The following is a 15,738-nucleotide window of genomic DNA, read 5'->3' as shown; positions in this document are numbered from 1 at the left end:
CTATAGCTCAGATGCAGCTTCATTCAGTGTTCTAACATGATTACTTTACAATTAGGTATTATTGTGCTGTCCATTTTTGAGTTTTTGTATCTAGTCCTGTGCACAGTCTGTATCCCTTCAGCTCCAATTACCCATTATCTTACCCTGTTTCTAACTCCTGCTGGACTCTGTTACCAATGACATATTCCAAGTTTATTCTCAAATGTCCGTTCACATCAGTGGGACCATACAGTATTTGTCCTTTAGTTTTTGGCCAGACTCACTCAGCATAATGTTCTCTAGGTCCATCCATGTTATTACATTCTTCATAAGTTTATCCTGTCTTAAAGCTGCATAATATTCCATCGTATGTATATACCACAGTTTGTTTAGCCATTCTTCTGTTGATGGACATTTTGGCTGTTTCCATCTCTTTGCAATTGTAAATAATGCTGCTATAAACATTGGTGTGCAAATGTCCGTTTGTGTCTTTGCCCTTAAGTCCTTTGAGTAGATACCTAGCAATGGTATTGCTGGGTCGTATGGCAATTCTATATTCAGTTTTTGAGGAACCGCCAAACTGCCTTCCACAGTGGTTGCACCATTTGACATTCCCACCAACAGTGGATAAGTGTGCCTCTTTCTCCGCATTCTCTCCAGCACTTGTCATTTCTGTTTTGTTGATAATGGCCATTCTGGTGGGTGTGAGATGATATCTCATTGTGGTTTTGATTTGCATTTCTCTAATGGCCAGGGACATTGAGCATCTCTTCATGTGCCTTTTGGCCATTTGTATTTCCTCTTCTGAGAGGTGTCTGTTCAAGTCTTTTTCCCATTTTGTAATTGGGTTGGCTGTCTTTTTGTTGTTGAGTTGGACAATCTCTTTATGAATTCTGGATACTAGACCTTTATCTGATATGTCATTTCCAAATATTGTCTCCCATTGTGTAGGCTGTCTTTCTACTTTCTTGATGAAGTTCTTTGATGCACAAAAGTGTTTAATTTTGAGGAGCTCCCATTTATTTATTTCCTTCTTCAGTGCTCTTGCTTTAGGTTTAAGGTCCATAAAACTGCCTCCAATTGTAAGTTTCATAAGATGTCTCCCTACATTTTCCTCTAACTGTTTTATGGTCTTAGACCTAATGTTTAGATCTTTGATCCATTTTGAGTTAACTTTTGTATAGGGTGTGAGATACGGGTCTTCTTTCATTCTTTTGCATATGGATATCCAGTTCTCTAGGCACCATTTATTGAAGAGACTGTTCTGTCCCAGGTGAGTTGGCTTGACTGCCTTATCAAAGATCAAATGTCCATAGATGAGAGGGTCTATATCTGAGCACTCTATTCGATTCCATTGGTTGATATATCTATCTTTATGTCAATACCATGCTGTTTTGACCACTGTGGCTTCATAATATGCCTTAAAGTCAGGCAGCGCAAGACCTCCAGCTTCGTTTTTTTTCCTCAAGATGTTTTTAGCAATTCGGGGCACCCTGCCCTTCCAGATAAATTTGCTTATTGGTTTTTCTAATTCTGAAAAATAAGTTGTTGGGATTTTGATTGGTATTGCATTGAATCTGTAGATCAGTTTAGGTAGGATTGACATCTTAACTATATTTAGTCTTCCAATCCATGAACACGGTATGCCCTTCCATCTATTTAGGTCTTCTGTGATTTCTTTTAACAGTTTTTTGTAGTTTTCTTTATATAGGTTTTTTGTCTCTTTAGTTAAATTTATTCCTAGGTATTTTATTCTTTTAGTTGCAATTGTAAATGGGATTCGTTTCTTGATTTCCCCCTCAACTTGTTCATTACTAGTGTATAGAAATGCTACAGAGTTTTGAATGTTGATCTTGTAACCTGCTACTTTGCTGTACTCATTTATTAGCTCTAGTAGTTTTGTTGTGGATTTTTCCGGGTTTTTGACGTATAGTATCATATCGTCTGCAAACAGTGATAGTTTTACTTCTTCCTTTCTGATTTTGATGCCTTGTATTTCTTTTTCTTGTCTAATTGCTCTGGCTAGAACCTCCAACACGATGTTGAATAATAGTGGTGATAATGGACATCCTTGTCTTGTTCCTGATCTTAGGGGGAAAGTTTTCAATTTTTCCCCATTGAGGATGATATTAGCTGTGGGTTTTTCATATATTCCCTCTATCATTTTGAGGAAGTTCGCTTGTATTCCTATCTTTTGAAGTGTTTTCAACAGGAAAGGATGTTGAATCTTGTCAAATGCCTTCTCTGCATCAACTGAGATGATCATGTGATTTTTCTGCTTTGATTTGTTGATATGGTGTATTACATTAATTGATTTTCTTATGTTGAACCATCCTTGCATACCTGGGATGAATCCTACTTGGTCACGATGTATAATTCTTTTAATGTGTTGTTGGATACGATTTGCTAGAATTTTATTGAGGATTTTTGCATCTATATTCATTAGAGAGATTGGTCTGTAGTTTTCTTTTTTGTAATATCTTTGCCTGGTTTTGGCATGAGGGTGATGTTGGCTTCATAGAATGAATTAGGTAGTTTTTCCTCCACTTCGATTTTTTTGAAGAGTTTGAGGAGAGTTGGTACTAATTCTTTCTGGAATGTTTGATAGAATTCACATGTGAAGCCGTCTGGTCCTGGACTTTTCTTTTTAGGAAGCTTTTGAATGACTGATTCAATTTCTTTACTTGTGATTGGTTTGTTGAGGTCATCTATTTCTTCTTGAGTCAAAGTTGGTTGTTCATGTCTTTCCAGGAACCCGTCCATTTCATCTAAATTGTTGTATTTATTAGCATAAAGTTGTTCATAGTATCCTGTTATTACCTCCTTTATTTCTGTGAGGTCAGTAGTTATGTTTCCTCTTCCAATTCTGATCTTATTTATTTGCATCCTCTCTATTCTTCTTTTTGTCAGTCTTGCTAAGGGCCCATCGATCTTATTGATTTTCTCATAGAACCAACTTCTGGCCTTATTGATTTTCTCTATTGTTTTCATGTTTTCAATTTCATTTATTTCTGCTCTACTCTTTGTTATTTCTTTCCTTTTGCTTGCTTTGGGGTTAGTTTGCTGTTCTTTCTCCAGTTCTTCCAAGTGGACAGTTAAACCTGCATTTTTGCCTTTTCTTCTTTTCTGATATAGGCATTTAGGGCAATAAATTTCCCTCTTAGCTCTGCCTTTGCTGCGTCCCATAAATTTTGATATGTTTTGTTTTCGTTTTCATTCACCTCGAGGTATTTACTAATTTCTCTTGCAATTTCTTCTTTGACCCACTCGTTGTTTAAGAGTGTGTTGTTGAGCTTCCACGTATTTGTGAATTTTCTGGCACTCCGCCTATTATTGATTTCCAACTTCATTCCTTTATGATCCGAGAAAGTGTTCTGTATGATTTCAGTCTTTTAAAATTTGTTAAGACTTGCTTTGTGACCCAGCATATGGTCTGTCTTTGAGAATGATCCATGAGCACTTGAGAAAAAGGTGTATCCTGCTGGTGTGGGATGTAATGTCCTATAAATGTCTGTTAAGTCTAGCTCATTTATAGTAATATTCAGATTCTCTATTTCTTTATTGATCCTCTGTCTAGATGTTCTGTCCATTGATGAGAGTGGTGAATTGAAGTCTCCAACTATTATGGTATATGTGTCTATTTCCCTTTTCAGTGTTTGCAGTGTATTCCTCACGTATTTAGGGGCATTCCGGTTCGGTGCGTAAATATTTATGATTGTTATGTCTTCTTGTTTAATTGTTCCTTTTATTAGTAGATAGTGTCCTTCTTTGTCTCTTTTAACTGTTTTACATTTGAAGTCTAATTTGTTGGATATTAGTATAGCTACTCCTGCTCTTTTCTGGTTGTTATTTGCATGAAATATCTTTTCCCAACCTTTCACTTTCAACCTATGTTTATCTTTGGGTCTAAGATGTGTTTCCTGTAGACAGCATATAGAAGGATCCTGTTTTTTAATTCATTCTGCCAGTCTATGTCTTTGATTGGGGAATTCAGTCCATTAACATTTAGAGTTATTACTGTTTGGATAATATTTTCCTCTACCATTTTGCCTTTTGTATTATGTACATCATATATGACTTTCCTTCTTTCTACACTCTTCTCCATACCTCTCTCTTCTGTCTTTTCGTATCTGACTCTAGTGCTCCCTTTAGTATTTCTTGCAGAGCTTGTCTCTTGGTCACAAATTCTCTCAGTGACTTTTTGTCTGAAAATGTTTTAATTTCTCCCACATTTTTGAAGGACAATTTTGCTGGATATAGAAGTCTTGGTTGACAGTTTTTCTCTTTTAGTAATTTAAATATATCATCCCACTGTCTTCTAGCTTCCATGGTTTCTGCTGAGAAATCTACACATGGTCTTATTGGGTTTCCCTTGTATGTGATGGATTGCTTTTCTCTTGCTGCTTTCAAGATCCTCTCTTTCTCTTTGACCTCTGACATTCTAACTAGTAAGTGTGTTGGAGAACGCCTATTTGGGTCTGTTCTCTTTGGGGTGCGCTGCACTTCTTGGATCTGTAATTTTAGGTCTTTCATTCATAAGAGTTGGGAAATTTTCAGTGATAATTTCTTCCATTAGTTTTTCTCCTCCTTTTCCCTTCTCTTCTCCTTCTGGGACACCCAGAACACGTATATTTGTGCACTTCATATTGTCCTTCAGTTCCCTGATCCCCTGTTCAAATTTTTCCATTCTTTTCCCTATAGTTTCTGTTTCTTTTTGGAATTCAGATGTTCCATCCTCCAAATCACTAATTCTATCTTCTGTCTCTTTAAATCTATCATTGTAGGTATACATTGTTTTTTCCATCTTTTCTACTTTATCCTTCACTTCCATAAGCTCTGTGATTTGTTTTTTCAGTTTTTCTATTTCTTCTTTTTGTTCAGCCCATGTCTTCTTCAAGTCCTCCCTCAATTTATCGATTTCGTTTTTGAAGAGGTTTTCCATTTCTGTTCGTATATTCAGCATTAGTTGTCTCAGCTCCTGTGTCTCATTTGAACTATTGGTTTGTTCCTTTGACTGGGCCATATTTTCAGTTTTCTGAGCGTGATCCATTATCTTCTGCTGGCGTCTAGGCATTTAGTCAGATTTCCCTGGGTGTTGGACCCAACAGGTTGGAAGATTTTTCTGTGAAATCTCTGGGTTCTGTTTTTCTTATCCTGCCCAGTAGGTGGCGCTCGTGGCAGTCGTTTGTCTGCGGGTCCCACCAGTAACAGGTGCTGTGGGTCCTTTAACTTTGGAAAACTCTCGCCGTGGGGGAGATTTGCCAGCCGAAGCGGCTTGGAAGAGTGCCAGCCTGCCTGGGGATCCGAATGCAGGGAGGGTGGCCAGCCGCCGCAGCCCGGGAGCGCGCCCGTCCAAATCTCCTAGCCGGCCCGGGGCGCCAAGCGTGGCGGGAGGGCGCCAGCCGCCGCGGCCCGGGGGAGTGCACCGTTCCCAGCCAGACCGGGAAGCCACGTGTTTGGAAGGGACCCCGGTCACCGTTCTCCGCGGCCTGGGGTCTCCGATTCAGTTCTCCCAGCTGGTCCGGGGGGCGTGCATGGGGGGGGGCGCCAGCCGCCACGGCTTGAGGGGACCGCCTGTCCAATTCTCCCAGCCGGCCCAGGAAGGAGGGAGGGAGGGACTCTGGCCACCTGCTGCCCTAGCCCGGGGAAGCCCACACCCCTTGGCGATCTCACCGGAGCAGGTTCTCCCAGCCAGTCAGCCGTTCCAGAATGGGGTACGCTGTCTTCTTGATCTCTGTCTTGGCTCCGGGAGTTGTTCTGTATCGTTTCTACTCCCCTAGTAGCTGTTCTGGAGAAGGAACTAAGACCCGCGCGTCTTACTAAGCCGCCATCTTCTCCAGAAGTTCAACTATGAAATTTTTAGAGGAAAATCTTCAGGACCTTGTTTTAGGCAGTGGATTCTTAGATATGACCCAAATAGGGACCCTGGCTTCTCTCAACCAGAAGGGGCCTTCTGTGATTTCTTTTGACAATTTCTTCAATCATTTATTGAGAGTGGTGTATTGAAATTTCCAACTGTTGTTGGAGAACAATCTATTGCTCCCTTCAATTCTGTCAGTTTTTCCTTCATATATTTTTTGGCCTCTTTTGTGAGGTGTATATATGTTTATAATCCTTTAACACTGAAAATTCAGTGTATTTTCTTGCTGAATTAAACGTTTTATCAATATATAATAATCCTTTTTTGTCTCTTGTAATCTTTTTGGACTTAAAGCTTATTTTCTCTGTCAGTGATCTAGCCATGCCAGCTCTGTTTGATTACTGTTTGCATGGAATATCTTTTCCCACCCTTTTACTTTCAACCTCTTTATGTCTTTGTCCTTAAGGTGACATGTAGATGTTTCATGCTTTTTCACCCAATTTACCAATCTCTACCTTTTAATGGGGGAGCGTAATCCTTTGACATTTATGGTAAAATTAAAAAGAAAGGATTTCTGCCATTTAGCTATTTGTTTTCTGTTTGCCTTTTATGTTATTTGTTCCTCAGTTACTACCCTTTTAAAAAAAATTTTAGTGTACCATTTTGATTTCATTCTTCTTTCTCTTTCTATGTATTTTTAGTCATTTTCTTAGTGCTTTTATTTAACATTACAATTACCATCTTGTTTAAGTAACAACCTAGTTTCACTAATACCAACTTAGTTTCAATCTGTTTCAGTTTGTTAAGCTGCTGGAATACAATATACCAGAAATGGAGGAGCTTTTAAAAAGGGGAGTTTATTAAGTTGCAACTTTACAGTTCTAAGGCCATGAAAATGTCCAAATAAAGGCTCTAGCAAGAGGTTACCTTCACTAAAGAAGGGTGATCCTGTCCAAAACACCTCTGCTAGCTGGAAAGGCATGTAGTGATGTTTGCTAGCTTTGTCTCCTGGCTTGTTGTTTTATAAGCCTTTCCTGGGGACGTTTTCCTTCTTCATCTCTGAAAGTCTCTGGCTGTGTGGGCTCTCAAGTTTTTTCCAAAATAATGCCGTCTTAATGGACTCCAGTAAGCAACCCCATCTTGAATGGGTGGAGACACATCTCCTTGGAAATCACCTAATCAAAAGGTACCAACCACAATTGGGTTAGTCACATCTCCTTGGAAACAATTAAAAAGCTCCCACCCAGCAATATTTAATGAGGATTAAAGAACATGTTTCTTTCTGGAGTACACAACAGTTTCAAACCAGCACACCATCATATACAAGCCCCCTACGTCTATATTTTTCCATCCCTTCCTCTTCCCTTTCTATATATCTTTTTACATTTGTATGCCCAAGTAACATAGATTTTCAATATTATTTGAAAAATAATATTGTTATTATTTTTGTTTACACATTTGTTAAGTTAGATAAGGAGGGGAAAGCAGTTACAAACCAAAAGTACTATAATACAGGATTTTTAATTTACCTATGTAGTTACTTTTTTTTTTTTTGAATGGTGTGCCTATCCTTTTTTTTTTATTAATTAAAAAGAAATTAACTAACACAACATTTAGAAATCATTCCATTCTGTAGTTACTTTTAATAGTGTTCTTTATTTCTTATGGTCTTATGTTACTGTCTAGTATCTGTTTATTTCAGTGTGTCAGACTCCCTTTGGTATTTCTTATAGGACTTGTCTTCTGTTAATGATCTCTGTCAGCTTTTGTTTATTTGTAAATGTCTTAATTTCGCCTTCATTTTTGAAAGATAATATTGCCAGATATAGAATTCTTGGTTGATAGTTTTTTCTTAATGGCCTTAAGAAATGCCATCCTACTGTCTCCTGACTCTTGTGATTTCTAATGAGAAATCCATTGTTAATTTTCTAGGAGATTCCTTGTGTGTGACAAGTTGCTTCTCTTTTGCTGCTTTCAATATCCTGTAACCATCTTTGGATTTTGGATTTTGCTATAATGTATCTTGGTGAAGATCACTTTGTGTCTGGGTTCATTGAGTTTCCTGGATGTGTTATATTCATGTTTTTCGTCACATTTTGAAAATTTGGGGCCATTATTTCTTCAGTTAGTTTTTCTGCCCCTTTCTCTCCCTCTCATCCTTCCAGGACTCCAGTGATGCATTTTGGTACCTTTGATAGTGTCCCACAGGTCCGTCAGGCTCTGTCCATTTTTCTTCATTATTTTTTCATTCTGCTCCTCATATTGGATAACTTCAATTGTCTTGTCTTCAAGTTTTCTCTTCCCTTCTTCTGCCTGTTCACATTACTGTTGAATCTGTCTAGTGAGTTTTTCATTTCAGTTACTGTATTTTGTAACCAGAATTTCTGTTTGGTTCCTTTTTATAATTTCTATGCCTTTGTTTTATTCAGACATATTCCTAATTTCCTTTAATTTGTTGTATTTGGGTTCCTTTAGATCATTGAATATATTTAAGGCAGTTGATTTAAAGTCTTTGACCATATGAGCTTCTTCTAGGATGATTTCTGACAAATTCTGTTTGTGCCCGTGAATAGTCCATGCTTTTCTGTTTCTTTGTTTTGTAATTTTTTATTGGGAACTGAATATTTTGAGTATTATGTTGTTATAGCTCTGTACTACTTCTTTCACTTTTCTAGTTTTGTTGTTATTGCTAGTTTTGTTGTTGTTAAGGGCTGGAACCATGAGTTTGTGAACTTTGAAAACTTCTTTGCTCCCAAATGGGGAATAGAAAGTGCAGAGAGAAGGAAAAAACAAGGTACTACCTCTTTTTTTTTTTTTTTTTTTTTTTTTGCTATTACCTCTTTAAGACTTCTCTGCTGCTTTTGCTTTTGGGGGTTGGGAGGATGTTGGAAAAATGGTCACTTGCAGAACCAGACACCCCCAGCTATCTGAAGTAGCTAATCAAAAGCAGTGACCAGTGATTTGACCATCCCCCTCCCCCTACCATCCCCAGGAGTTTGGACAACTAAATCGTCAAAAGCCCAACGTGGCACCAGCAAGCTGCTCGAGAGCCTGAGCTGTAGTTCCCTCTGCTGCTATTGCATGGAGGTTAAAATTCACCAGTATTTGCCACAACTTGCCAGCCTCTCTGTCCAGCTCTTCCCTGGATGTTGCACAGTGTTCCAGTAGAATCCAGAGTTCCAAAATAATTGATTGAGGCAGTTCCTAACAGTTCAATAATTGTTTTGGTAGAGGGGCTGATTCCTTAATCTTCCTACCTTGCCATCTTCCCCCAGTTCTCTCACTTCCTTTTTTTTTCTTTAATTTTTATTTTTTTAAAAATTTGTTAATAAAAAAATTAAGAAACCAAATAACACTTCCTTTCTTAAGCTCTGTGAGGATGAGACCTCATGGATGAGACCAAATAGAGCCGGACTTGGGCGCTTACCTACATCTATGGGTAGTTCAGGCCTTTTGGGAGGGAGAGAATGCCAGATGGCAGAGCCAGAGGCCTCTGATCAGAGGTATGAGAGCATAGCACAACTCCATTCAAATTATTACAAACCCTGTACCCTCACTTCAGAGACACGAGCTTCAGTGGTCTGTTGATAAGTACAAGCTCATCCTGTTGACAACTTGGAAGAGTTTAAGGAAATAAATAAAGGCATGTGGAAGAAACTGCAGGAGAAGTTTGCCAGCTTTCACCCCCACCACCAAGCCTTGAAAGGAGTCGATTTTTATCTTGCCTATGTCCTGAAGTGTGGAGTCTTGTACGTCACTGTCCTGAATAAAACTATCCCGATTCCCCCTGAAAAACAAAAATGCCATGGGAGGTCAGAGAAGGTAGTGTTCCCTTATTGCTAAACAAAGAATTGTTGGGGGAGGTAGCACTTAGTTTGGACCTTAAAGCAGGGATTCTTAGCGGGCTGGCTTTGAACCCCTTGAAATTGTGAAAATGTTGTATGTCTGTGGTAGAGGTCTTTAACTTTCATCAGATTCTCAGATTGATTCAGTAAAAGATGAGTAATAATTAGACCAGGGTCTTAAAACTCAAATGCCCTTAGTGGTTGGGCAAGAAATTAAAACTGTGAAGTGGCTGAGAGTAAAACAGTAGGAGGTGCTGGGTACTGTGGCAGCTGGAGAGTTCCCATCCTGCCTGATAGGTGAATTGAGATTTGGAAAGAACATTGTGCTGGCCAAAACAAAACACACCTGTAGGCCATGTTTGGCTTAAAGGTCAAGTTTGTACCCCCTGATTTAACTGAGATGTTGATGACCGGCATTCCAGGCAGAAGGAGTGGCATTACGGCAAGGGAGCCCACAAGAGCACAGCAGCAAGTCTCTGTGAAGCGCAGCCAGGGAACAGCCTTAGAAATGTGGTTTGAGGCCAGATCCAGGAGGGATTTTACAGTTAGCCTGAGATATTTGTGGGGTCATATGGAGTTGGTGACATGCAGAGTGAGGGAATCCCTCTTTCTCTTTACCATGCTTAATGGCCTTTCCTCTCTTTCTACCTGAATAATTCCTTTCAGCAGCCCCTCAAGATGTTGTGGACCACATTTCAGAGCTAATGAAGCTGAAGCCCAACACCTATGTCAGTGCTCACTTGCAGGTCATTAATGGCAAAGTTGGGGCTTAAACCAAGGTTCCCTGATTTTCAACTTTGGTCTTCCAGTCAATAGTTTGATAATTATTTGGAGCCTCCTACATATGAGGTGTTGGAGGGTAACTCTGGACTTTGAGTGCAGCGATCAGGGTAGTGTAAGTGAAATTTGGAGGTAAGCTTAGATCATTTCATCCCATCCCCTTCTTGGAGTACTGGAAGGGCTAGGTTTTGGGGCTCATTCGCAGGAAGAACTTGTCCAGATTGATCCATGGAAGGAGTGGCAGAGCTGGGATTAGAACCCAGGTCTTCCTCCTACTTTCCTTATGAACTTTGTGTTGCATCTTGCTGGGTACCCAAGTTCCTGAGGCAGCTGTGAAGCTCTGATAGGCCAGGGTGAACTGGTTGGTGGTCCTTTTATCCAGGTGGGTCTTGGGAGCACAGCACAGTAGGCATGCAGGTCCTGAGGCTCAGCTCTGCATGGAAACGAGGTTCAGGAGATCCTGACTTGTGCCATTGCCTGATTCTGGCAGAGGTGTAAGCTCTGTGGTCCGCCGCTGTGTTCATCGAGCTACCGGCAATGAGTTTGCGGTGAAGATCATGGAGGTGACAGCTGAGCGGCTGAGTCCTGAGCAGCTGGAGGAGGTGCGGGAAGCCACGCGGCGAGAGACGCACATCCTGCGCCAGGTCGCCGGCCACCCCCACATCAGTGAGGCTGCATTCCCTGCCCCACTGCCTGCTGCCCCTGCCCATGGCGTCTTTGCCCCTCACCACCCCACACCTCTGCTCCCCTCCCAGATCAGCTCCACCTCAGAGTGGCAGCCTTTGGGGCCCTTTTGCCTCCTTTGGTTCTCCTTCCTTCCCAGCCACAGACCACTGCTGCTTCAGGGTGGAAGAGCCCCTTTAATATGGATCCGCTCCTTTCCATCTCTCTCTGCCTTTCTGCCTCTCTCCCCAGTCACTCTCATCGATTCCTACGAGTCTTCTAGCTTCATGTTCCTGGTGTTTGACCTGTGAGTATTTCCCTGCTCTGAGCTGAGAGTCGCCTTCCCAGCCCGAGGCTTGGCCCCAGCCTGCCCACACCTGCCTCTGCTCCAGCTAGCACCTTCTCCCTTCTTGCAGCCTGCCTGCCAGTCTGGGGCTCCATCCCCTCTCCTTGGATGCCATGACTAAAGCATATTTTTTCAAGAGAACAGTGACAGTCCCCCACAGCTAGGAGGTTAGTCAGGAAGAAAAAGTTGTTTTAATAGGAAAGTGTTCGTCAATGAGCTCACCACTCATAAAGTAGACCCCACCCCACTGTCCTCTTGTCTCCTTTCTCATGAGTCCTGCATCTGATCAGTCTGAATCTGAATGCTAGGTGTTATACAGTATAGCGCAAACCAGTTGCAAAGGCTCTTCCCAGGAATGATATGAATACCAGAGATTTAGGCAGGACCCTTGGAAAAAATTCACAAAGTCACCCATATATTTACAGAAATGACCCTCAAGTCAGAGGGATGTGGGGAGCATCCGTTACACCATGTAACTTTGTAGAATGGCAATACTCCCCAGAACACCACCTGATGTGTTATTTCAGAATTCATCTAGAGTTGCAACTATAACCTCGATTTTTCAAGACATAAGATCAAAGTAAGCAAAATTTCAAACTAAAGTTCTCGTGAACTTTTTTCCCACTAGTAATTGTAAAATTTTGGTCCATGTTATAAATAGATTCACTTGAAGATCTACTATCATGTACAGTTCTTTATAGATAACAAGGACCTCCTGTAAATTATGGTCACAAGAAGGCATTTACTGTTGCGAAAGTAGCCCTGTAATGGCACAATACAGATATGTCAACCGTCAAGCCTCTGGGCCAAATTACCCTGGGTGTCTGCTTCTCTCTTGAAATTCTCTATCTTGAAACCCTTTGGTTTACCTGCTGAGGGCTCTCCCTCTAGCGGTCTCTTCCAGGGTACTTTCTCTGGGCACTGGCTTACTCTCAACCCCTATGGTGGGGTACACCCACCTCCCATGCCCCTTCTGTGCCTTAGGATGCGGAAGGGAGAGCTCTTTGACTATCTCACAGAGAAAGTGGCCCTCTCAGAAAAGGAAACCAGGTAACGGCAGACCCCAAGGTGAGTAGGGAGTGGGGCAGCGCAGGGAGAACCAGAGGTGGAGTCTGCACCTCCCACAGGTCCATCATGAGGTCTCTGCTGGAAGCAGTGAGTTTTCTCCACGCCAACAACATTGTGCACCGAGACCTGAAGCCCGAGAATATTCTTCTCGACGACAATATGCAGATCCGACTTTCAGATTTTGGGTTCTCCTGCCACTTGGAACCTGGCGAGAGGCTACGAGGTGAGGGGACCTGGTGCCCTGAGAGGTGTGGGAGGGAAGGGGACCCAGGTTGACGTTGGCTGGGTCTGAGTTCTGAGTCCCAAGTACTAGTGGGAGGCAGAAGCCAGTGAGCACTTACCAGATTACCCTCTGGGTGCAAAGCCTGTGTAAACTCAAACATCGGTATTCTGACCTGGGGAGGGTGGAGACAGACAGGGAACAACGGCACAGAGTGGCTGAGGGCCAGGGCAGGGGAGTCCAAGAGGACTGTTTGGCCTTGGACAGCTCACAGAGGAAGGGGCACCAGAGCCAGTCCCTGAAGGATGCCTGCACTTGTCCCAGGAAGAAAAAGGGGACACCAGGCTCAAGCAGTATATTCAGGGCCTAAAGGGGAGAAGCCTAATATGCCTCTCAGGGTGCCAGGAAGAGCTAGAGGTGGTGAGGCACTCTTCCAGTGCTAATATATTTGTTGTGACAGGAGTATTTCTGAAGCAAATGGGGACTTAAAACAAAGTTAACCTGTGGGCTCCTCAGAATCTTTTAAAAGCTATGACCCCTCCCTCACTGGCTTTTCCCCAGGCTTCTGAATAGCTAACATGTACTGGGTGCTTACTGTGAATCAGGCACCACAGTGAGTCTTTCCCTGGTTTATTTTTTCTAGCTCATCATACCAGCCATTTTATAGGCTTAAAGAGATTGAAGTGATTTGCCCAAAGTCAAGGATTGAACTTGGGTAATCTATCTGAACCTATGGCTTTAGACAAACCTATGGGTGTTATGTGTTCCCTTTGGGCTTTCCCATATATTTTCCCCTTTCTGGAATACTCTCTGTCCCTGCCTGCTCCATCCTCTCCCTAAGCTTGAGTAATTCAGGTTTCACATAAACCTCCAGGTCAGGTAGGGTCCCTTTTTGTTGTTGTTGTTCTTGTTCCTCTTTCTCTTTTCTTGACACTTGTCTTGCTCTGTTGTTATTCTCATTTGTTTTCTGGCAATGACCCCAGTAGGCCCACAGCTCTAACTCATCATTGTGCCGAGTGTGGTTCTTGGTACATGGTAGGTGTTCAGTGAATACATGGTGTAGTAATGAATTTCCCAGGAGACTGCTTCCTACTCAGGCCCATTAAGATCTGGAAGTGTGCCACAGAGCACAGTTTGGGAATTGCTAGACTGGTGGAATTGGTACCTAGACGTGGTAGGAGAAACTAAAAATAGGGGTTTGGATGAGTCAGTGGGGGCGGGGCTCTGTGCTCTAGGAGTCTGGACTCAATACAGATGTCGTGATAGGGAGCCAGGGAAGGGTTTTAACAAGGGACTACCCATATGTGCTTTAGGAATTCCCAGATTCCCACTGTTCCCCCTAGGTTAAGTGAAGATTATAGGACAAGGAATAGGCTTGGGCAAAAAGAAATGTAGAAAAGATTACTTTTGTTTTTCTTGTATTATGTATGTAAAAACATAGCAAATACATTCTGCGAGGATTGGGGAAGGCCATTGTAGGGTGACTTGGCCGGAGGGTTGGAGGAGGCAAATGACACAGTTGGGTGGGACCTTGAAGTCTAACCCCCCAAAACAGGCTTTCCTGGGAAGGCCACCAGGTGTGGGAGTTATTCAGGAGTGATAGGGCCTAGGACTGAGAGACCTGTAGGGGGCAGGCTAGGACAGAACAGGGGCAGACCTGAGAAGGGCCCAGGAAGGGGCTGGTGGCAACCCCTCAACCTCAGCTCTCTCTCCCCAGAGTTGTGTGGGACCCCAGGGTATCTAGCACCAGAGATCCTTAGATGCTCCATGGATGAAACCCACCCAGGCTACGGCAAAGAGGTTGACCTGTGAGTTTCTGCTCCCCCACCCCCCATGGGTGTGGTTCCTCACCACACCTGCTCCCCCGCCCCACTACATACCTCCCAGGCCTGCCTGACTCTGCTCTCTTCCCAGCTGGGCCTGCGGGGTGATCTTGTTCACACTCCTAGCTGGCTCACCACCCTTCTGGCACCGGCGCCAGATCTTGATGCTGCGTATGATCATGGAGGGCCAGTACCAGTTCAGTTCACCTGAATGGGATGACCGTTCAAACACCGTCAAAGACCTGGTGAGCTGGGCCCATGACAGGGCAAGCAGGGGAGGCCCAAGACCTGCCCTTCATTGTCTGGGATTTTCCCTAGATCTCAAGGCTGCTGCAGGTGGATCCTGAGGAACGCTTGACGGCTGAGCAGGCCTTACAGCACCCTTTCTTTGAGCGTTGTGAAGGCAGCCAATCCTGGAACCTCACGCCCCGCCAGAAATTCCGGGTAAGCCTAAGAGTGTCAGGGCCTGGGCCATTTCCCCTGCATTTGGTGGTGCTTCTTCGGTGGACACTCCACTGGAGTTCACACTGCCCCTTTCCCAGGTGGCAGTGTGGACAGTGCTAGCTGCTGGAAGAGTGGCCTTAAGCACCCACCGTGTTCGGCCCCTGACCAAGAGTGCTCTGTTGAGGGACCCTTATGCACTGCGGCCGGTACGGCGCCTCATCGACAGCTGTGCCTTTCGGCTCTATGGGCACTGGGTGAAGAAGGGTGAGCAGCAGAACCGAGCAGCCCTCTTCCAACACCGGCCCCCTGGGCATTTTCCCATCACGGGCTCCGAAGAGGAGGGAGACTCTGCTGCTGTCACTGAGGATGAGGCCATGCTGGTGCTGGGCTAGGTCTCCAGCCATGGGGAACCCCAGAAAGCAGGGCTCTCCAGGAGAGGGACGGTTCATCAGGCTAGCCCCTTTGAGTAGAGCCTCAGGCCCTGCTGCCTGGCCAGGCCCACCACTGATAATGCTACTATCACAGAAATCAGCTCTGTACACATACCCTCCTTCCTCTGGCTAGGACTTTACAAGCAGAGCTGGGGTGGAAGGGAGCCACTTGGAATGTCACACTTGGCCTGGTTGGTGCTGCCTGTGCTGTGTATGAAATAAAACCTGCTCCACGCCAGGAAGAGAGGATGCCCTCTGTCTGGTGTCTGGCTAAGGCAG

At 43.4% G+C, this 15,738-nt stretch overlaps 1 protein-coding gene across 6 annotated transcripts in view; it reads left to right on the top strand.

Moving 5' to 3' along the window:
• Positions 1–15,738, top strand: part of PHKG2 (phosphorylase kinase catalytic subunit gamma 2) — a 34,667-nt gene that overhangs the window by 16,588 nt on the left and 2,341 nt on the right. For 4 of the 6 annotated variants that reach the window (XR_013167957.1, XR_013167956.1, XM_077141207.1 and 1 more), the window contains exons 2-9: positions 10,955–11,130; positions 11,380–11,434; positions 12,458–12,523; positions 12,601–12,764; positions 14,479–14,569; positions 14,676–14,829; positions 14,903–15,028; positions 15,127–15,292. Coding sequence is in view for 4 of the 6 variants with exons in the window: in XM_077141207.1 (XP_076997322.1) it covers positions 10,955–11,130; positions 11,380–11,434; positions 12,458–12,523; positions 12,601–12,764; positions 14,479–14,569; positions 14,676–14,829; positions 14,903–15,028; positions 15,127–15,292 (998 nt within the window). In the remaining 2 variants the exon portion in view is untranslated. Of the gene's footprint in view, positions 1–10,954; positions 11,131–11,379; positions 11,435–12,457; positions 12,524–12,600; positions 12,765–14,478; positions 14,570–14,675; positions 14,830–14,902; positions 15,029–15,126; positions 15,709–15,738 lie in introns of those variants that run through there. The other 2 variants (XM_077141205.1, XM_077141206.1) reach the window with 1 other exon arrangement.

Source organism: Tamandua tetradactyla, chromosome 23 (genome assembly GCF_023851605.1).
Source record: "Tamandua tetradactyla isolate mTamTet1 chromosome 23, mTamTet1.pri, whole genome shotgun sequence".
NCBI classification, from domain to species: Eukaryota; Metazoa; Chordata; class Mammalia; order Pilosa; family Myrmecophagidae; genus Tamandua; species Tamandua tetradactyla.
Note: the sequence above shows the minus strand (reverse complement) of the source record. Positions and strands in the feature narration are given on the sequence as shown.